The 24,524-nt window shown below is 37.4% G+C and overlaps 1 protein-coding gene across 2 annotated transcripts; it reads right to left on the bottom strand.

Moving 5' to 3' along the window:
* Positions 1-13: 13 nt before the first annotated feature.
* On the bottom strand, positions 14-21,480 carry LOC118278272 (proclotting enzyme). 2 transcript variants are annotated; one of them, XM_035597488.2, is made up of 7 exons: positions 21,150-21,480; positions 4,414-4,467; positions 3,311-4,327; positions 2,467-2,659; positions 1,868-2,028; positions 1,263-1,519; positions 14-639 (listed from the first exon to the last, which is right to left on the bottom strand). In XM_035597488.2, exons 1-7 carry the CDS (start codon positions 21,202-21,204, stop codon positions 484-486), a joined length of 1,893 nt encoding a protein of 630 aa, XP_035453381.2. In that variant the 5' UTR covers positions 21,205-21,480; the 3' UTR covers positions 14-483. The 2 variants fall into 2 exon arrangements, with proteins under 2 accessions (XP_035453381.2, XP_035453382.2); XM_035597489.2 differs by having other exon boundaries at positions 4,410-4,467.
* Between the last annotated feature and the right edge of the window lie 3,044 nt (positions 21,481-24,524).

A 24,524-nucleotide genomic window follows, 5' to 3' on the forward strand; every position in this document is an offset into this window, starting at 1 on the left:
ATGAAATATAACATTTGTTTAAAAATTTTAATTCCTTAAAACTAACAGTCAGTAAAACATTATCACAAAATATTAAATTAATTACGATCGATGTCATTATTTTTAATTTAACATTAGCTTAGAAAGGACTTGACGACAAATAAAAATAAATTAAGTATGGTCTCAAATATTATAAATATGTAAACCTAGTAATATGACAAACTTATGCTTCTATATCCTGTACTTTATTACTTCTATTGAATTAAAATGGTAACATGAGAGTCGGTAAGAAAATTATTCATTGTACTATTTTAATTAGTACTTCATTAACTATTATACAATAAAATGGACAGCAGTAAGTAGACCCTAGATAAAAAAATACTTTGACTTTACTCCTTACCAAACATTTTACAAATATTTTACTTATAAGTACAAAAACATACGTATTTTTACAGTGTACTATTTTCTAATACATAATTTAGTTGAGAACATGACATTAACAGTTTACACTGTATTCTGTTGTAACCAGTGTGTATAATGCGTAACTCTAGTATACACGCCGGGGTACCCGGGCTCTCCGCACTTGTTTCCGAACGAAACCACTCCGATTTGAGTCCAACGACCTCCCACTTGCAGCATTAGCGGACCTCCGGAATCACCCTGGAAAAAGACATTGATATTTATTAGTCTAGTCTTTACACTTAGTTGAAGATGAGAAAAATATTCAACGTAACTTAACACGTTGGTGGACAGTTAGGACTAAAGTGATACAACCACAGCCTAAAGTGATACAACAGTACGCCTGTCGACGTATCAGTTTTTAGTTCCATAAAATCAGTACGCCTCACAACGACTGATTTTTCATACTATTGTAAAGAACGGCATGTTGTACTGTCACCACAGGTATAATTACGACTTTTGTACTGTCACTACATTATTTTACATTTTTGCATTATGTGACACTACGCCTGTGGGCAATGTACGAAAAAAGTAGTGTCTTAGTAGCTGCAACTTGTGAGATAGTAGGAACTGTCCACGAACGTGTTAATATACGATATCTACGAAGAGTAGGTACTTTATTCCTCCTGCAAAGATCGGCAAACTTGTGACTGGTCGAGCGTTACAGGCGTCCATAGCTGGCGCTTTTCGCTTACCATCGTGTCTTTCGTTCTATATTCCATAAAAAAGTACGACAAGAAATATTATGTCCCATGGGAGACAGGCTAAGCTGGGGAGGCATGGGAGGCAGGTTATGTATGTGTGTATGGAAAGAAATATTTTACCTGACAAGCATCAATACCGCCTCTCGCGTACCCAGCGCACAAGAACGTGTCAGTGATGGGCTGGAAGTACGCCCGGTTGCAGTCCTCATTCCGCCACACTGGCAGCTTGGCCTCCAGCTGCTTGGAGCTCTCCCCCCCACCGTACCGAGTCGTCCCCCACCCCACCACTGTAGCCACTGCCCCGTCAAATGTCTGTCTTATTAGCTCACCCCGTGGTATGCAAATGGGAATCACGTATTTCGATTTCTGAACGTTTTCTGAAACATAATCGAGTTAGTTGTTAGTGAAACCGTGTGAAGGGCATAATTAACTTACATAATTTCTATTCTAAAATGCCAAGTATTATCTAAATAGGATTTTCGAAAAACCATTCAATACTTTTTTACTCCTCCTAGGAATACAAAATATTCCAGAGACAGCTCACGTCGCCGCACATACACGTCTAGGTATTCATCTATTTCGATTGATAGACCCCCCCCTTGTTCTTAAGTTAAGTAGTACCTACTCTAACGTCACGTAAAACTTCAGTTTCGAAACCTTAGGTACCCCTTAAATTAAGTACTAAGTAACTACCTACTCTAATCTCACCTGTTTCGAGACCTTACCTGACAGAACCAGTACAGCAATATCGTTGTAGAAGCCGACCCTGGAGAACTGGTCGTGTGCTCGCACGGCGGTGACACGCAGCGTGACAGGACGGGACGGCTCGTCCTCACGCGCCAGGTCCACGTCTCCTAGACGCACGCTGAACTGGCGAGCTGGGAACCTGAGGAGTACCGACTTGATGGTAGATCTACTTATTAACGTAGAGACTTACTAAATAGCCATAAAATAAATTAATTGATAAGTTGGCTGGAACATCCCTTTTCAGGCAGGATATTGGTCCAACGTAGGACTAAACATACAAGGACATTAGTTGATACCACGGTCTCACAGAAAATCGACGTTAATCAAGGTTTGCGTTGTGTTTCGTTATATGTGTGAGGTTACCGGAGGCCCAATTACCCCCTTCCCAATCTTCCTAATCCCCGATTCCCTAACAACCTTTAAATTCCTAACCCCCAAAAGGCCGGCAATGCACTTGTAACGCCTCTGGTGTTTCGGGTGTTCATGGGTGGTGGCAATTGCTTACCATCAGGTGATCCGTTTGCTTGTTTAAAAAAAATAATTGAAAATAACTAGATGCACAGAGATAGCTACTCACGGTCGCTGCTTCGAGTCCCTGGTGCAATGAGCAGCAGTGAGGATATGTCTCTTGTTAACCAGGGTGCCTCCGCACCAGAACTCCCGCCGCTTGCTGCCGTGCAGGTAGATCGCTGCCATCCACGGCCAGGCTCCAGGCTTAGCTTCTGTTCCACCCACGATGCGACCACCCTCGTCCTCACGTTGGCCACAATCTGGAATCAAGTTTGATTATGTTGTTATTAATCAGCTTGTTACAGTCCAAGACGTCAGGAGGAGTTACGAGTAGGTAGTACCTACATCTTAAAAAGTGGGACTGTGTTTGTCTTTTGCTTATTATCGCGATGAAAATTAGGTAGTACTGTATTGATTAACAAAATCTATGTTGGCGCATGTAAAGCTATGGCTAATGATGGATTTTTCTTGTAAATTCTTGAAAGTAGGTAAAGTTAGTTACCATTATCGTAACTTGAATGAAGAAAACTATTAAAGTAATTTTCCTAAGTTATTTAAGTAACGGTTGTAAAGCATTTTATTGAATGAATCATGTAACTTGTAATGAAGTTCTGCTGCAAACCTTACAAATGAGAGTCGGTAAAGGTTAGCCAATTAACGCTTTGCTTTACCAGTTTCAATTAATGTAAAAGAAATTAGTAAGAAACTGCGACTAACTTACCTTTCGATATTTAAGGCTCTGGCAAACACCCAAGTGATTTTTAGATTAAAATTTTGGCCCACTTGCACGGCATATTGAACACTAGATTGTCTTTATAGCTCAAAGATAGATTACTAAAACTATTAGCTTTTAGCTTGTCTCATTGAATAGTCCTGCAAGTAGACCAAATCATTCAATATAAATATCTTACCCTCAATGTCAACAATATTGGAGAAATTAGTGATAACGGGAGGCGTGACAGTGTAGTATGAGGTAGTGGGCAGAGTTCGCGGTGTAGTCACCGCGGTCGTGGTCACAGGTCGCTTGCTGGTGGTCGCTGGGCGCTTGGTCGTGGTCGGCGGCCGCTTGGTGCTGGTCGCCGGCTTCGGCTTCTTCGTCGTCAACACCAGCACCGCTGACGGCTTCTTCGTCGTCGCAGGCTTCGGCCTCTGTGTCGTCACCGGCACCAAATAAGTCGGCTTACTCGTCGAAGCAACAATCGGTTTCTCTGCTTGCGGCACAATCGCATCTTTCGGACAACACACCCCAGGCACAAACAAATCTTTGAAGCACAAAGATTCCCTGAGATTCACCAAGTTTAGCAGCAATTGGGGACAGTTGCTGAGGTCTTCACAAACGCCATCCTCACCCTCAGGTGTCGTACAAGACTTGGCGTCTTCATCTATTCGGTCTGCTGTTGCTATTTTGGTGATAGGAGCATCTGGTAACACTTTTGGTAACGCCTTCTTCACAATAGGAGCTATTTTGTCAGTCACATTTCTGCCCAATACGTTTTTACTTATGGTATAAAGAGCCTGAGGTAGTTGCTGTAGGTTTGGATCTGTCTCATTTCTTTCATGTGAGTCGTTCACCATATCTACGAGGTAGTGTCCGACAGTGTTTATGGCACCAAGTGTTTCTGATATCCTGGTAAAGGCTGAGTCTGATAGGAGTCTAGGGTCGTTGGGGTGTCTAGGTTCTGTTTGAGCATAGCCCACGGGAGATCTGTTGTCGTAATACTGGCCCTGGAAGTTTTGGATTGGGTTGTATTGTGTTTGTGGGTATTGGTTACTGGAGGCGAACTGCATTTGTCCATACTGGTCATTGTTGTAGTATGGACCATCATAGGAGTCCGGAGATCTTTTCCTTGGAGAGGAGAATTGATGCCATGGAGGATTTCTTTGTTGCGTGTGAGGGTTCCAATCACCCGGCGTCTGCATGTAGCTCACTGGGGGAATAAAAGTGACGTATTGTAGTAATTATGTAAATGAGGTAGAATGAAGTGGTTGGTTTGAGGAATTGATGCGTACCTACCCATGTGGTGTCCTGGGTACTGGCATACTGCGTGTGGAGGTAGTATTATGGTACCTGCAACAATAAACATAGGAAATAAGAAAACGATTTAAGAAATAATGCACAGGAAAACATGATACAAAATTAAATTCACAATCATCAATTAGATAACGATAGTGACTCATTCAATACAGTTGCTGCATAACGATACGTTAAGAGTTCGATTCCCAAAACGAACTTACTTTACATAAAATACTTTATATTTAAGGTGCGGGCGTTTACCTACTTATCATTAGTGTTTGTAAACGCACCTACAGCATGGGAGAAACTTTAGCCAGGGCAGTCTAAAGAAAGCAAGAAAACACATGAAATATTAGGAGAAATCGTGTGAACGGTATAACGAAGCGTGGCCCCAAAAAAATCGTCCTTCCTATTTAGGATCGAACTAGTAAACCAGTTTGGAAATAACTCTACCGACCCAAAGATAGATAGATTAGTTAGTGAAACTTTTAATATTACCTAAAACGTGATGAAATTGTCCGACTTCCAAACAAGAAAGAAACGAATGCTTTCTTAGAATTAAGTTTTTTGTTTATTTGCCAAGTTATGAGTGAGGTGTTTGTGATTCGTGATGAGTGTTCCTCGAAAGAATTTCTGTCGGCAGCGTCCGTCGCAAGCGCAGAGCGATCGGTCTCGTGTTCATTGTTTTTGACGGAAGTCACGCAACGATAAGTTTTTAAAAGATTCCTTTGCCGCGGTCTTATTAAAAACGTTACGTCTAGCTCTATGCTAAATGGAACTGTCTATGATTAATGGCGGGAGATTACTTTTTTTTTTTCGTTTAGCGGTTAGATCGACGAGGAAGTTGATAGGTAATTGGATTAGCGCTAGAATTTACGTTTTTTTTGCAAGTTGATGGTTGAGAATAGAGAAAATCGGTAGGTAAAAGATTTAATATAATTTAAAGTGTAACGTTAAAAAACCGACTTTGTATCTGTGTATTAACATTCTTGTCATACTAATAATTATTATAAATGTGAAAGTTTGTTTGTTTAGATGTTTGTCCGTCAATCACGCTGAAACTACTGAACGGATTTTGACGAAATTTGGCATACATACAGGGTCTAAGCTGATGTGGGTCATAGGATACTTTTTATGTCACGGGAACACGGGCGAAGCCGCTGGTAGAAGCTAGTTTTAGTCAATAAATACTTTCTCCAAAGACTTAGGCCTATAGAAATATTTATAGATAACTGTGTTACAACAATAACAAGTAACTATAAACTAGAACCAATAATAGTCAAGTGTTTGCGACCTAGTTTCCTATGAGAACCTACAATTTCTCTATTCAATATCAAAACGGTTGATTTAATTAGACTAGGGCAGCCCTATTGGTCGGAAACTATTGAATGATTGGAAACTTGGCAATCATACGTACTTGAATTTTATTATAAAAGCAATAACTTTGTTTGAGTATTTTATATTTTTTTAATTTGAATGCAACTTAAGGGCTATTTCCTGGAACTGCGCGCTACCTAGCGGTTTATCGGGCCTCCAGCTCGAAAAGTAGGAGTAGGTACGGGGTTGTTTTTTGTCAGCAAGAGTCTTACCCTCCTTCCCGCCTCACCCAAGGCGGCCTGTAAGGCATGTAATAAAAAGCAGTTATTTCAATATTAATAACAGACAAACCAATTTTATTTATTAGTTTAGATGTTGCAATCTTCGTCTTAAACTGGAAGATGTCCACTATTGAACAAATGCTCCATTAACGTCTAAAGTATCTATATTTTAAGAATCTTGGGTTTACAATAAGATTCCAAAATAAATCAAATATGTCTTGGTCTTATATTATATAATCGATTCAAAAATAAACTTTTGTTGTGCAATTTATTTTACTTTAATTTAATAACAAAAGATATTTCTAATTTAGAGTTCCTTTAGCCTACGGAATTTGAAAATTTGTTTTTTTATTGATATTTCAAACTTCGACCAAGTTTACCATAATTAGCGTGAAACGGAATTAGCATGAGATGCCGTAGACAATGACGAGCGATTACACAGCATTATGGTCATTATGACTCAGTAGAAAGTTAACGCACGAAGACAGTTATGTAATTTCATTAAGGACGAATTTGGCGTGGTGGTTATGAAATTGTTGAACTTGGGATACGTGAGCATTTGGTTAATAGCTAGTTTTATTTTAATTATTTGCACGTGGAAAACAAATAAAAAATCTTTCCCGACGCTTATTTACTCACGTAAATTAATGGAGAAAAGCTCTACTAGTTTCGAGTCACATAGGGACTCTTCATCGTGCGCAGACGCGGCGACGTCGCCCAGCCAACTGCGACGTACTTAAGAGGGTGATAAAATCGGGGAGAGATCAGGTGAAAAATATCTGAATATGAAAATTATATGAGAACAAAAAAAATTCTCCATAGGACTAACGACTTATTATTGTCATTACAAATGAAAAATCTAGTTTATTTTTTTCTTTTTCTTTGTTTTAGTTTTAAATTATTGTAGGTTGTACATATTTATTTATTACTAATTAAAGTTTTTATTTAATGTAGATTTAAATGTCACCATGTATTATAAATAAAACTACCTAACATTTCCTCTCAAAACTTAGTTTCGGAAGTCCAAACGTCCATCAACGAAATACAACCTCATTACGAATGTCTCATAGAATAAATGTTGCATCGCGACCAGCTCACAAAAGCAGCAGGTCATTACCACCCATTCATTGCCTCATTAACGAGACGCGAGCGAACAAACGGGGCGACACTAGTCTAGCTTTGTGAAGGACAGAAGGAAACTGGGTTAAGTAGGTAGGTGCAGGTACCATCTTGGCTTGCTCTTTGCGTAAATAAAATAGAGACCTGTCTGGCAGTGCTTGTATTTGTATATTTTAGTTTTGGTTGGGAAAGATAGTCCAAAAGCTAAAGCTAGAAACATATAATTATCAGTATAAATTCAGAAGTAATCTGAGGGGTGACAAAAGTCAGGCCTGTTTTGCAGTTGTAACTTCAAGTTACTAGTAGATATTTCTTACCAGTACTTACTAAAATTATATGAATAATGCGATGCCCAACTTAATTTTCTTCATGAGCACGGAATACCTAAGTGTATAACAAACAGCCTTTGGTCCTGAGAAGATATTTATAAAACTTAGATCATTTTACGTAGGCTGAAATAACAAGCTTGTTTCCCATGATTAGCAACTTATATGTAAATCTAAAGTGCAATCACAACATAAAGACCTTATTTGTCGACCTATTGCAGCTATGTACTTATTTGTCTAATGGGAACTTATGAAACAATCTTAGGAAACCTACTCATACGTATCGTCACGGCTTTTTCTCCGAAGAGGTAGGCAGAAGTGTTTATTACGGCACTCGTATTAAGGTTTTATTTTATTTGCAAAATTGTCAGACGGGTTAGGTATTATCTCCCAGATTAAGGCTTAATATCGTGGATGTTTTTGATAAAGACCAAGTTGCAAACTGTAGATTTAAAATGGGTACCTTTAATCTCAACAACAACTTAAATCTAGCCCAATAACCATCTAGGTTACAATTTGTAAACTAGAATCAGCTAGCATTCTAGGAACCAGTTTGCAAGGTGACCTAAAATCCTCCTAGATCGTTACTGTCAATTTTCTCAGCGATTAACTATTGCAACTAATGGACAACTAAAGGAATAGTGCCAATGGTGTATCAATGGGTAACTAGGCACCTACTTCATTATGTATCGAAAATATTTGATAGTTACAAGTTGTAGTGCCCATTAGATGCAACCTAGATGTCTATACGGACACATTCAAATACGTATTATGTAAAATAATCCAAGTTTCGCACCTCATCCCTTTTTGAAACGTTGTGAGATCCATGTAATACCAAGTCGGTTATTATATTTAGTCCCTACTAGGTCTCTTAGACCTTCTGTCTTAAGTTATTATAATACATATAAATTGTTATCATAATAATATAACATAAATTTTACGTTTAAAAAAAATAGATGAAAACACTAAACACAATTCAGGCTTCTTGTTTTATCCACAAAGAAGTTATAGGCGGTCGAAATTGTCTTGAATGGCTTCGGGAAAAGGATGGTACAGCCGTGCCGCTATTTTTGCTCGACTTGGCGGGGGCACTGCCATGCCCCCAGATATTGCAGGCCACGTAGACCAGTACCCTTAGTAAGAGTTTGCTTTATGCTGACCAAAAACGAAACGAGAGCGCATTCGGCGCGCGAGATTGGCCAATGCAAATTAACCAACCAATCACAGCCCCGAACGCGCTCTCGTTTCGATTTCGTTAATCGTAAAGCAAACTCACACTAAGGGTACTGTCTACTGGAGCAGGATACGACAGATATTTCACAAGCCTGGCCTCGATGCCGTAACCTCGGGAAATACGCTGCGAATATTACTCATGCGCGTACGCATATTGATCGTTAAAGTTGTTGTTGGGTGGTAAATAATGTTATGTAATGGATGGTACTGTTTTGGGGACATCTTTTTAGGTTAGTGATTGGTTATTAGTGTAGCTCTGTCTGTACTCTTTGGGTATTTCACACAAGTACGCCGGTTCCCGGTTAAATGCATATTGTTTTTATATGTGTGTAGGCTATTGCCTTGGTTACATGTACGTATGAAAGTGAAACTAAGCACGACATGGATAAGAATTATATTAAAAGGAACTTTAGTAGTTTTACTAATCACTTCAAGAAAATGAGCTGTAATGCAATGCTTGCTATAATGTACCTATAGATCAACAGATCAACGTTACGCCTTTTATCCCCGAAGGGGTAAGCAGAGGTTTACATTATGGCATGTAATGGGGAGTGAGCCTATTGCAATATACTGGATACAATACCAGACTCCGTGCTACTACTGAGAATTTTCAAAAAACCGAAAAAAGCCTAGTAATAGTTAGCCCGACCCGGCGGACCCGGGAATAGAACCGAGACCTCTTGTTCGGCAGCACTTGCGACCGCTCAACCAATGAGGCAGTCAATGTATAATTGTACTAAATATATTTTCCAAACACGAAATGATTAATAGTTTATTAGAATCCAACGAATCCAGTTAGTTTATTATTTCAGTATTGCTAACTACGCAGTTGAAGCTACACTTGCATAAGCCTGGGTTTTCCGATTGTAACATAGTTTTCGCAAGTATTTTTGTAGAGCGCTCCGATTGCAATGTATTGTGTTGTTGATACCTATGCATGTATGCATCATGCTAGTGTGGAACTTTCAATAGAATATGCAGTTTGTTTTGTTTTACCTCGTTAGTTTTCATATTTTTTAACGAAGTGGTTGCATTGCTAATTGTTGTAAGCGATATTAAGGTTCGAATAAAGAATTAGATTTTTTGGTTTAGGAATGTTTTTGATGAAAGGAGAAATGTATCAGTGGCCCAAATAAAAAAAAAGAATTGAGAAGAGACAGAACTAGTAGAGGTTTTCTCCATTTATGTACGTTACACACTTACATTAATGTTGAAAAAAAAAGTACGGTCGAATTGAGAACCTCCTCCTTTTTTGAAGTCGGTTAAAAAGTAGTACCGTGATTTTTTATTTAGTTTAGTACGTCTCGCGATAGTTATTATAAAAAAAGAATTAAATTTAGCTAACGTAAAATCGAGCTTTTACACCTTAATATGGATAAAAATTATACATAACAGTCACATGAATTGAAAGTTAGTGTTAATCAAACGATGAACCCAAAAAAACTTAGCAGCATACAGCTACTCGACCAAACAAACAGACAAAGCGACACAGAACCCCATATTAAATTAAACGAAAGTTTAACTTAAAACAAGCGCAACAGCATTGAAAGTTAATTCCCACGATCAATTTCAAGAGCTCAGATAATAATTATTTAATTTATTGCTAACACGGCACAATGGCGGCTCTTCCCCATGAGATAACGTGAAATTCATAATGTAACAATAACAGTGTTTTCATCTAGATACCAGTAACTATGGTTACTTAAAATGCATCAAGATTAAACAATTAGCGCTCGTAAACACACGCATTATGAACTAAACGACGCAGAAGTTTAGTTCTGATCCGATTTGAATTTTTATAATGAGTGTCGGGAATAGTTAATTATTTAGTTTTCAGTAGTTTTTTTAAGGGGGGCAAATCATCCAATGTCTTCTCCCGCCTTGGGCGAGGCAAAAGGGAATGTCAGGCTCTTACTGAGATTAACCTTTCCGTTCCTACTCCTGCTTTTCGAGCCGAAGCCCTGGTAAACCCGCTAGGTAGTCCGCACTTATACAATAAGTAAAAAAAAAAAAATAGGAAAAATCTTAATTACGCTTCAGTAATTTAACAAAAATTATTTACCGTTGTAACAAACAACGTAATCGTTATAAAAAAATACACAAAAATAAATAAGTAAATTATAGATCTTCTCAATATTTTTATTTTGCATTTCGCAGCCATCTTAAGTGGCATTTCGTTCAACAATGGGTTATGTAAGATGCGCGCGCGCAGCTGACATCACCGGCTTTCACTATCGTTCGGATAAGGCGGTCAATGAGTCAAAAATGCGGGTTAGTGATGTGGCTACGTTTGTTCACTATATAAATAGTAGCCAAGTAGGTTTTTCTGCCTCTATTTACATAATATTGGGGTCTACACAGAGCTTGTGACCAATTGAGAAGCAATGTAACCAAGAATTGTATTGTGAATCTGATTGAAAAAGAGTTGAAGAATAGTGGAAGAAATTGAGAGAACCTATGGAGTTTCTTGCTTCTCCATAGGAATCTACACTTTGGAACGAGCAAATAGCTTCACTAGAGGACTGACTGGCAGACAGACGTAATTAACATTATGATATTTGCTTTGATGTCCAAAGTGCCTTCTTGGTCTATAGGAAATAAATAATTTTGACTTTTGACTTTTGAAAAATACTGATCAGTATATTTTGTTATCATGACTAAAATATATTACCTGACTATGGATATTATTAAATGGTTAATATATAACGGAACTAAACAAACGGATGCTATATATTTTGCATTATTCGTCATTACAACATCGTTAATATGTCTCATAAAGTTATTATTTATATTTACTACCGATCCAAATTCCGGTTTTCCGGTTACTTTTCTTGGCTTTTCTTCATAAAAATAAAACAATTATCAGAAAATATTGCGGACCGAATCGGTTTAGTTATTCCTTAGTTTTGTGTAGTTTTCATTTTACAGGTTTGGACATATAAGTAGCTCCTATATCAAGGTCGTCCTTATTCACGAGAAACGAATTCACAATAAATTTCACGGGTTAGTAGGGTATAGGGTGTAAAGGGCACGCTCTCAAACGCAACACGAGAGGGCAAAAATCGAGAACGTTTTTCAAAAAATTAAAAAAGTCAATGCTTATTGTATTTAATCAACAGCCTTGAACGGCTGATGTTGTATAAATAACGCAAAAACAAAAACTAAAAAAATAACGTTTGTCGGGAGCGTTCCGTTTACACTTTACCAACACTGCCATATGATTTCCATAAATAAGTAAAAGTCGTCCATATTGCCGTGGTATGACACGGACGTACTATCCGCCAAATAAGTAAGTAATTAACGAGGCAGTGGCTTGTTAAACGTATCGTTTGAAAGTGTTGTAAACAGTGACAGTATGTTGCCGCCATTTAATTGATTCCGTAGATATCCGCATTGTCACGGTGCACTAGAGTTATGGAAGACAGCAATGCGTTCAAACAGTTAAAAATTGTCAACGTTGCGCCTTTTATCGCCGAAGGGGCAGACAGGGTTGCACATTACGGCACGTAATGCCACTGTACAATGTACCATGTAATAGGGGTGAGCATATGCTCAAAATTTTCAAAAAGCCGAAAATGTCCAGCAATACTTTTGCCCGACCCGGGAATCGAACCCGAGACCCCTTGCCCGACTGACCGAAACTTAAACATTGTGTTTATAAAAATAAATAGCATGCAACTGTTCATGTTAAATGTAGTTACCTACTAATTACATTTCGCCAATTGTGAGTGAATTGTTATTGCTGTAAAACGAGTAAAATAAATATCCGGGCTCCGTACTGTTACCGTGAATAAAAAAAGTAGGAAATCTCAACAGGATGCTGAGTCCGACATAAAATCGAAACCTTTTTAACCGACTAGACAACGAGACTTAAGTAAACTCTCTGAGTTGGTTTCGGCATTTCTTCTCAGAGTAGTCCGATAGGAAATGCCGGCCTCATCTAGTTATTTAAGAGATTTGACGTGTAAAAGAGTTATATTGTAACCTATTTGCAAAAATAAATATCATTTATCATTTAAACGTAAGCCCAAATAAACACATAACCATGAGTCAGAATTGCAAGATGTCTTCAAAGAAATTGCATCGAAATATCCTGTTCAGAAAGTATTGACAAACAAACAAATGACGTAACAAAATTAACTTGACCCTGTCCGCCATTTTGCAAACGGATCTCAAAACGTCACGACAGTCAACTGTCACATTATGCAGTTTGTTACAAAACATTTTGTAACATGTTATGTATGTGAGTTTGTAACAATATGTCGATGAGTTCATTCATTTCTTGTTGAGTAATCTTTGGCGATAGTTCCGTTTTGCATGTTCATATCACGGATGTTTTTATGCAAGAATTATGCAGTTCGTTATTTGGATGTTGTTGTTACGTAGTATGTTTTTTATTTGTGCCACGTGACCTACCTAGTGTATGAATAGATTCAGTGCTTATTCAGTTTAACTATATGATTTGAAACATGTAAAGGCCCTGTGTAACACAGGGCCCTAACGTCAACAGAATTATTAATATTTAGTAACCGTTGACATTATACTTTCATATTTACCTGATCGTTAGGGAAAGGCGGGTAGCCCTAAAAGTCAACATGTTAGGACTATGATCAGCATACAATATTGGTCATAATGTGATTGGGACTCGGCCGAAATATTAATGCATGGTGGGTGTAGAAAGTTGAAAGCGTTTTGTCGTGGTTTCGTAAAACATACGCGGTTTTCTTTTGTTTTCATTGACTGTCCATGTGTGAGTGAGTCGTCTCGAGGCAAATTGTTAGGATGCGAGACGTCTGTGCTATGATTAATTGCTGTGGTGTTTCTTTTTCTTTAAAATTTTTCGCTACTTTCATCATTGGTATTGACTGATTAACTACCCTGTGGACGGCTTTGGGTTCAGAGACGAGTATAGAGTCTTTTAAGTTCTTATTAATGTCGTAGAATCTTGGACCATGGTGAAGTTAGCGGCTCGCTCGCCATTAGTAGATAAGATTTAGGAAATGAAATACTTGGTACAAAATGGATGTCAAATGTGTGAGAGACACATTCTACCTATAATTTATTAAAGATATTTGGTTCATGTTCGTAATAAGTTACTTGGTGTTTAGTTTTACTTATTATTCTGTGGTTTAGTGTTCTAAATTCTTAAAACAATTAATTAACTCCTGTATTTAACGGAAATCACTAATTAGATACATCATGCACTAAAACAAACTAAACAAAATCATCTACTACTAAGTATCTTTTGCTTTTATCAAAAGCACATAATTTAGAAAACTGGAAAGACTTTTAATATGCGGAGACACGGCGCACATAATTTATAGCGAGGCTTGGATGTCAAGGTCCCGGGCCCACGTGGTAAACTAGCTAGCTTGGGAGAAACTAAGTCATTACAAACACAATGTACATGCGTTTAAAATGGTCTTGTAATTAGTGGGAGCTGTTTAAGTATGGTTTTAATGTCGTTAGAGTATTTAATGGGTGAATGTGCAGTTTTGTTGGTGGTGGTGAAGTGGTGTAATCATCGAGGGGGAGGACAAAGGAATAATTTTGGAGACAGTGAGGTTGAAATTGATTTTAAATACTTCCTTATTTGTGTTTTTGGGATACTCGAATAGCTACAGCAACACTTCTGTCGTTCTTCAAAGGTCAGCAATAGTTTTTAAGTTATTTTAGTTCACAAAGCATCGGTGAACTCTTTTCCGAATTATAGTAGACACTGAAGCTTGAAACTTAAATCATGTTGGAAAGTCGAGAAGAACAATTCAGAACCTTCATTTATAGTCTTTAAAAAAGGAGTCCCAAAAATAACTTCGTACAGAAAAAGCTAACCAAATAAAAACCGCTTCAAGCCAGTTTTATCCAGTCAAAGATCTGTGTTTAAATATAAAACGATATTCCCGTACGTTCCAGAATATAAGATGGCGGCGTGTACGGTGTAACGTAGCGAAGGTAAGTTGGTTACGTGTGACATAAACTGAGTTAGAGGCAGCCCTGGCTAATGCAGCGGTCGGGTAAGGATGCTAATCACATTCTGTACGATATCGGATGAATATCGGTGCCTGGCAACAGGGTAAGGATTGGCTTACACGAGGACTGTGAATTGTGACAAGAGAAATAGGTTTTGGTTCTACGAATCTGAAATGTTTTAGTTCTACAATTGTTTACGTTGCAAACATATTGATAGTATTTTGCAAAGGCTATTAGTACTCAACGATAACTTATAAGCTACAGTACCATATTATAACTCATACCTAGAGAGCGTAGGGGAGAGCCTATTGCCACTCACCATCTTCGGAAGCAATATCAAACTTTGGACTTACAAAATGTCAAACTAAATAACTAGATTTGAATGAAACCCAGATGTCTACCACAGGGATCGCATTTAGGACCAAATTTTTCTCAACAATTAATTTCCTACATTTATTTAAAACACTCTAAAATTATATTTTTAAACATTATTTATAAAAATAAAATACAAAATAACATTTAAAAATATAAAAATAGGAGCCGACCAGTAGCGGAAGCATGGTCCAAGCTACCGGTGGTTACGGCTTCAGAGACAGGAACCTCCTCACAATACGTGCCGTTTCGAGGAGTACTGCCTTCTGCATCAGGCCCTTAATCCATCCGCCCAACGCCAGCCTCCTAAGATGGATGTCGAGGCTTTTAGGAATCAACCCATTGGCCGACACGACTATCGGCACAATGATAGCCGAATCCACATTCCGCATATCGACAACCTCGTGAGCCAAGTCAAGATATTTTATTTTACATATTCTTATTGTTATTAGTGTGGAAACTCCTTTATAGATATTGCGTCATAGTTATAGAGATTGTGGCGACACTCTGACAAGTGACAGATGACAGATGACAGAAGTCGCACATAGACTATCGACGATCAAATCAACGGATGACGTCTTAAATTCTACATCGCACGTGGTGAACTTTACATGCGAATTAATATGGATAGAAAATTCCAACATACAACAGTTGGGCAGAAAGCCCGCCAGGCATGATCACCTCGCCTGGTCGGAGGATCCTCCTTTTCTTAGGGAACTTTACTCTCTGTTACCTAAAGTGGTGACCCCCGACGTGATTGAAACCAACCTTCACGGAGCAGATCAGCACCGTCATCCTTATCGCCATCTCCCTCACCCATTACTTCTCCGCTGAGCGGTAATCAAGTCGCAGCCAACCAGCATCCTCGGCCTCATCAGGGACCACCACACGCTACATCGAAGATATGCAGCCTGGTTCTTCCCTACGGCCTCATCAGCGTCTAGGCATAGCACTCTCTGCACACGGTCTGAGGACGCCTTCCTCCCGTCAACGCAGATGCCAGCCACTACGCACCTACCCTCGCAGCATCTATTCCCCGACTCACCGTGGGACACTGCGAGCTTCACTACTCCGACTCACTGGAGTATCACCCTGCACCGCGCACCCGACTCACTGGGCATTCAGCGGCACACTGGCTCTGGCACCGCTCATCTCAAGCATCGACAGCCGTCTCAACAGGATCGACCTCCGGTCTTGGGGGGAGTGATGTGGCGACACTCTGACAAGTGACAGATGACAGATGACAGAAGTCGCACATAGACTATCGACGAGCAAATCAATGGATGACGTCATAAATATCCTGCATCACACATATGAAGTTTACATGCGAATTAACACGGATAGAAAATCCCAACGAACAACAGTTGGGCAGAAAGCCCGCCAGGCATGATCACCTCGCCTGGTCGGAGGATCCTCCTAAAGGACTGCGGTGATAAGTTTATATCCCTTTTCTATAAATATTTTTTACACAGTGGTTGAAAATAATGATTTATACCTTTAAGGATTTGTAAACAACTAATATGCGACGGAGATGAATTGTCTATCTGTTAGATATACTTTTTATCAGCCAAAAATAATGTTTTACAGTAAGATGCTATGCAAGACGATAATTACAGAGTGTTACGAAACCGAAAATTTTAATATTTGTCTTGATCCGGGATCAAACTTGACCAACGTGGCGTCGTTTAGTCTCTAATTAACTTTCAAGCATGGTTACTTATATTTGCCATTTAAAATTAGCAATATAATAACTGGTATATGCAGTGCGAATCAATAATTCTGTTAATCGCCATAAGTTGTGTAAAGCCAACCACTTTCCAATGGTCGTCAATGAAATTGAACGGAGTTTAATTAGTTAACGAATAAACTATTGAGTTGGTAAAGGCGCTTTGGAATGAACTGCTTTATTGCTTTGCCTTCAAACTTTACTTATTCGGAGTATTACGACGTATAAATTGAGATAAACTGTGGAAAAAATCGTATTCACCGCCGTACTCAGAGTCATTTAATGGTTACTTAACCCAGTCTTTAGTAATTGTTTTCGATACAAAATCACTACTAAGGAATAGTTTAAGTAATCATTAAATGTATCTGAGTGTGGTAGTTAGTGCATTACCTATAGAAAGTAATTATAGCATAATGTGTGCAAGGCCCAGTCGATATTTATTATAGGTACAAAGTCACGTGGTAAAAGCTTTGTTTTGTTATTTTTTTTTTAAAGTGTTTATTATATAAACATTTTTTTATTATAAAAAATGTTTAAATTTTCTATGTATAATAATGAATTTTCCCATAATCTTCCACGTTGACCACCGCTATGAGTTCGAACAACAAAAAAATAATAACATCACACTTTACCCGCGAAAACAACAAGACATTCTTGACAGATTTATTTTTTAAACGCGCATAGACAGTGAGGCGTAGGCATTGACACAAAAACGCTCACGTAGCAAATTAATCGATTACATCGTAATTGTTATGTGATCGCGATAATCGATCATGCAATACGCGAGTATGTAACAATATTAAAGTTTTTCTGTGCCATAGACTATGCTCGGTATGCGTTCATTGCACGTTGTTAGAACTACATGAATATAATTTATTTTGTTAGTGATAAACTGTCATAGGGGCTTTGTTTATGTCGGGTGGCATACATAAATGTTAAATGCATTTTTGTTTGATTTATGTATTTTCTAACGGAATAGGTGGAAATTATAGATAATATGTATTTTGAAATAAGGTCATAATCACAATTGAGATCGGGATTTGTATTTTTTTAGAATGATAAGGTACAGATTAATCTAAAAAAGATGTAAATGACAATGCAATTAATGAAGAGCAAACGTGTTTCATTGAAATTTTTGCCAGATATAAAAATATGATTAAGTAATCATATTTTTATGGGATGGTGGCAAAAAGCCCGATCACCCAAATATTAACACAGAGTTAGTCTAGAGACGTATACTATAGATAATGGTAACAGACAAATGTTTCAAATGTGAAGGTCCATTAGCTAAATCAGTTAGAAGATAGTGACTGTGTTATAGTGACTTAGTTACAGTGACCAGGTGAACCAGGTTGTGTCTCTATGAGACAGCAATTAACGTTAAACACTGACATTTAAATAATTATTGCAAGCACTGTAATGCGCGGTGCGGGACTAAAACTAGGTCGTTCTGACTTCCTACTTCGAAGTCCTTGTGATGACTGTATTACGTTATCAGAAGGACTAGTTTCGTGAAAAATAATTATTATGTTTATAAGCTTACTCACGTAACAGTTTGACTAGGAACTCCACTAGTTTCAAGTCATTCTAAGGGCTATTAAAGCATACTTATGAGCAGCATTCGACATGACATTCGACGTGACAGTCGCCACGTCACGACGTGGCTGCCATTGCGTTCTGATAATTGTTTTAGATGTCCTGATTTAGTCTTTAAACATTACAATTTGTGAGATTAACCTTGGCTCCTCAACAGACTAAGAAATATAGCTACAAGCTTTACCTTCAGCAGTCGGAACAATACAACAGTCGATACACATAATTATGTATCGATATTGCTCTAGAAATCGGAACTAGCGGTCGTTTGATTAAACAAAATACTGCCACTACGACAACTATACAACTTATTAGTTGTAATTGTAAACTTTAACAGCTACAAAATAAAATACATTTTTCCATATTACCTTACATAATATAAAGATGCATCTCGTGCCTTTTGAGTGGATTGTAAACAAAAGAGTGTGCACTGTTTCCCTCAGCCGGTCGGTCGGTTTGTTCGTCACATCACTAAAACCTCCTCGGCTAATTACTACAAAAGAAAAGCACTGCTTTCTCTGTCTAGTTTCTAATTTTAAAATGAAATATTTTTAAAGTTACATTAGTATAATTACTTAGCTTGGCTGGAGGTATTTTTAAAAGTATTTTGCTTTTATACTGAAGAGTACGAGAGTTGTGTTTTATTTTATGAATGCTTTTCAGCTGGTTGAAAATAGCTATGTACTTTCAGATAGCGGAAAAAGTGCATAATTTTTTAATACAAAGCATCCTAGTGAATTGGAAATAGTGAGCATAACCTGCAACCGAATAAGTTAAGCCATTTTTGAGATTAGCGCACACACATTCATATTTAGTTGTTATTGTTAATTTGAGGCCCGTGCATGTTTCGCGTATTACATAGACACTTTAGAAAACATGCAATTTAGGTTAGATATCAACACTTAAGTTTAACGACACCATACAGCTGCAACATACCGCACCTCATATAATGATAATTTATTAAATTACAACTACTTATTAAATCGATTTCATTGATGACTGATTAAGTTGTCAGTAAAAGATGATAGATGTAGACACGCGATAAATATCCATTTTATCATCCAAGCAGACTGATTGCCTGATGGTAAACAATCGCCCATTAACACCCGAAACACCAACAGTGTTACAATAGGCTACTTTCCTACTAGTCAAATTCAATACTTTTTTCGAAACGTCAAAAACGATATTTTCTATGAACTTTGTATGAAATAGTGCATTATGACGTCACAAGTTTTTGACGTCAAATAGCAGACTTATTTCTAGAAATTTAGCTAGAAAAAATCGAAAATTAAATAGTTCATCAAATTTATGAATGAGAGTGTGATTATTTTTTAATATTTTATTGTATTGAAAAGTTGTAATAATTTATTTTTGACCGAGGATAGTACCCAATTGCGTTGCCGGTCTTTTGGGGGTTAGGAATTTAAGGGTTGTTGGAGAATTGGGAAGATTGGAAGGAAGGGTAATTGAGTCTCCGGAAACCTCACTCGTTCAACGAAATATAACGCCAGCGTTGTTTCACGTCTTTCACGGTTAACTGTGACGCCGTGGTATCACTCTGGTCGAGCCAGCCCATTCGTGCCGAAGCATGACTCTCCCACACTTATCTATCCCTTGTCTCGATCCCCATTCACCCCGTTTTACCGTTAATAAATATTTTCTCTTTATAATAAGTAAACAAGCTTGCACCAACCACAAGCTAACGAAAGAGAAAAGCTTGATGATAACAAAATAGAAATGGTGATAACAGTGTCTATGTTAGTGCTGGTAGTTGGTAGCTTATCATGGCACAATTAGTGAACGCTCGTTTGAAAGCCTCTCTGTTATCAGTTACTAATTAAGCTTAGTCTACAACGGTGGTAGTGGTGGTAGTTAGTTTACAATGTTGTTATTAAATTGTTCAAAAATAAGGTTCGTTAGTTTAGTAGTTGCAACCAATGACTTATCCCGCCTTGGGTAAAGAAAGAAGGAGTGTCAGACTCTTACTGACCAAAAACTACTCCTGCTTCGAGCCGGAGCTCCGGTAACCCATTAATACAACGCCCGACTATATGTAGGTTTTGAGACAAGATATAAAATATTTTTTTACAAGTGAAACCCTATTGTCCTACGTATTGAACGACTTCAAGTTGATTAATATTTCAAGTAAACTTGAGCGTTTTAGTGCTTGTAAATAATGTAAACTGTTCCTATTAACTTTATATTTAGACTATTAGTAGAATGCCTAGAAATAAGCATACTTAATCCATATTTTTATAATAAGTATCGTGATACATACTAAATTAATTAAGTAAGCTGCGCGACGTCGCCTATCATGATAGAGGGTTCCTCTGTGACTCGAAACTAGTAGAGCTTTTGTTTTCTTTGTTAATTTATGTGATTATAGTTAATACTTAATCTAGTTAGTATTGAAATTAGTTAAATAAATACTTATACGTAATCTATTACAGCTGAACATAGGTATGTTTATTTTAATATTAAAAGCAGTTCAATTAAATGCGACCAGTCTTTACTGATGAATTTATTACGAATTACCTAACTGATTTTATTAGGTAAATAATTATAGGCCAGGTAGCATGCAGGTAACGCGTAAATCAAATAATTATTAGTACCTAATTAGGATCATTGTTACCGTAAATGTAACAATAAATAACAGACAAATATTTTATAAATAATAATCGATTTCCTAACTTTATAATGTACCTACTACCTATTTGAAATGATTAGAAATTGATTTATATTCGACTGACAGGCTGAAAATTAAAAGGAAATATATATAAAAAAAAAATATGAACTTACCAAAAATTCCGAGAACAGTAAGACACCGCTTCCCGAAACGAACGATATCCGCCATAATAACAGCTCTAATGTAATGATTACGTCACGCCACTTTCACTGCGCGACCGCACAATAACATTCTACAAGCACTTATGAAACTGAGGACGGTGCACTCCGGGGTTCGACGCACTTCGATAAACTAAATACAACAACAACGAAAAAAAAAAAACTAAAAAAAAATTAAGGTTTTCGGACGAAACCTGTGGAGTTGCGTTTGACGTTTTTTTTGGCGGGAGATTTTGACATAACGCGTGAAGCGCGCTCACTCTCGTAACGGACAGTGAATTGGCCGCGGTGGTGCGTTGTGCTTTTACTTTCTGCGATCAGTGGGGAGCAATGGATCGCGGGTCCGTCTGATCATTGTCCCCAGCTCAGATGTACGAAAGTCATAATAGTCTGACGGCACGAGCATGAGCCGCCTGACAGTAATTATGCGAGAACAAAAAGTAGAATGTGAAGAAAGCATTCAGTGGTTCCCGGTTCACGATGTTAGGTTCATTCGTTCGGATTATGATTTGAGTTAGATAATACGTGAATTGTCTTGTGAATGGAGTGAGAGAGAAGTCATATGTAACCCGTAATCGAATTAATAAAGCACTATAATAATTCTGTGACCATCATCTGTACACTTAGTTGCAATAAACGCTTTGACTTTTACAAAACTCTTTCTTATGATTCTAATATACTATCTAAGAGAGGAAAAGACATAATTGTACAAGTACCACAAACTAAAACTAAACTTGCTGCTATACAATATAATAAACGCTCAGCACAAATCTATAATAAGGTAAACAAAGAAATATACATATACAATAAACAACTACACGAATGTAAGAAATTGATAATTGAATGGATAAAACCCTTAACATATGAAAGTACGGAAGCACTATTGCAATAAGTAAAATGAAATTGACCATCTATGACACACCCACACACAGACACGTACCACGCACACACACCATCATACACATACACTGACACACCATCACACATATGTAAATTCTAAATTAAAAAATAAAATATTAATATTAATTTAAATTGTTAACTATAGGTAAATAGTGAAAACCAAAAAACTATTGCTACATTGTTAAGTTATGGAAGAGCGGAGTCTCCTAATACAGGCATTAGTTGCCCAAAAGGAGGCTCCAATCACTAACAATTGTTATATATATTTGGTTCTGAAATAAACATTTTTTGTATTTGTATTTTTTTTGTATTGTACTTTGATTAATGTATTATTTAAAACTCTTGTTCCTTAACATCATCTTTTCGTATCGTATGTGTATTTTACTTATATTACTTATAGAAGTTCAAATTGCGATACTGTATCTACCTACATATTTATTAGATGTTACCTTTTGGTCTCTAATCTCTAAAAAGTACTTTTTCATCGGAACAAAGTTTTTGTCAATCGGTCACAATCGGTACCCTATTAAATCTAAGTACCTATGTACATTTCACAATATTTAAACATACCTACCAAAAGAAGAATTTATTTTAATTAACACAGCAGAAAAAGGTACATAGTCAATGTAATTAATTAGAAACACTGGGACGATGACAATAAAGTATTTTATCGTCGGATATCCATCTAATCGAGTTTCAATATATTCTGCAGTTGTTTTGTTTCAGTTTACGGTGCGCGATCGTTAAATTTATTGATCATCGAATTACTTACTCGGTAGGCTAATAAATAATATCTCTATACTTAACAAATAATGTTTAATGTTTAAAAATCCTCGTTTGTCCAAGTTGCAAAGGATCGTGCTCGTATTACGTCGTAACGTCTTTTTGTCCTCGAAGGGGTAGACAGAGGTGCACATTACGGCAATAAATGCCACTGTGCAAAGTACACCATCACCATTTGTGTTATAAGTCCCATGTAAGAGGGTGAGTGCATATTACCACATTCCAGACGCTGCCGTGCTACTACTGAAAAATTTGCCTGACCTGGGAATGGAATCCGTGGCGCTTGCTACGGCAATTGCACTTGCGATTGCGAACACTCGACTTCATTTTCCATTTTCCCACACGGTCATCTTTCGTTTTGTCCTCATAGGCTCACGTCTCGCCTATGGCGGGGCGGGAGAAGCCATTGGATGCTTTCCCCCTTAAAAAAGCAAGCTACACTAATGACCTAATCAGATTGTTGCAAAAAGTTTCAGCTAACTACCTACTGATTACTAATTACGCAACGCACCTAACCCAATGTCACATTTAAGGTAAAATATTCTCGTAAACATGCAACATTCGTAATTTTGTAAAATGTAAAAACCATAGTTACTCAATATGGCTGGTGTTCTTAAAATTGTATTTCAAAATGACGGCAAGAAGGTCCGGGTGACATTGCATGATGAGATGAACATGTGTACATCTTATGTGCCCGCTGTGGACCGCTGTGGGCCGCTGTGCATACAGCCTCTAAATATAAAGATGTTGATTTTTCCTTGTTTGGTTCACAAATTATGGGTTTAGGATAAACGTGTTGCAAAATGGTAAAGATTTATGTGTAATATACCTAAATCCGTTGATAGATGGCAATATTTAGGCAAGTTTTTAATACTTAACGTGCAGGTACGTTAAGTATTAAAATGCTTTTAATCACATTAAATACGATATATTATGTCACGCTTTTTAATTGTAGTCAGTATCGGTCAGTTGTAATTGTAGGAGTAGTCAGGAGTACATATATCTTCAAGAACCCAGAAGTAGATAGAAAAACAATGCAAGCAGTAAAGATACTAATATAATTCATGACCATTTAGTATACGCGATCGTTACAGACGAAAACGTATTAAGCATCGAGCGCTGTTAGTAAGTGAATTTGTGCTTATAAAGTTTCTACTTAACTGTTTAAGAGAATACTTCGAGAGAACCCTAATTACATATAAATATTTCAGTCCATTTCAGCCCTGAAACCTTCCAAATTGACATAAAACATACACCACCTGTATCCCCGCATGAAAATTCATCATTTTTCAATTTACTCACAAACCTCTTTTCACCTATCTCCGGGTATTGTATAAAAAACTTATTTAATAAAAAAACAATAAATTCTCATCCCGGATACGTAGACAAGCTTCATCCGGTCTTTTGTGAATACCTCAACTGGTTTAAGGATGGGAATACTTCAATTTTTTACGTAAAAAGGTCTATGATTTTAGTTTAACTTTATTTAGAACCTCTACCTGGTATTGCAATTGTATCTTATGCTACATAGCCGCATATTGCAGATGGCCACTTGCCATCAGGTGGGCCATAACCTAATGTCTATAAAAAATCAGGCTTTTTTTTTGATAGGCTACTAGCTGACCCGGCAAACGTAGTACCGTCTCA

The sequence above is a fragment of the Spodoptera frugiperda genome, chromosome 18, assembly GCF_023101765.2.
Source record: "Spodoptera frugiperda isolate SF20-4 chromosome 18, AGI-APGP_CSIRO_Sfru_2.0, whole genome shotgun sequence".
NCBI classification, from domain to species: Eukaryota; Metazoa; Arthropoda; class Insecta; order Lepidoptera; family Noctuidae; genus Spodoptera; species Spodoptera frugiperda.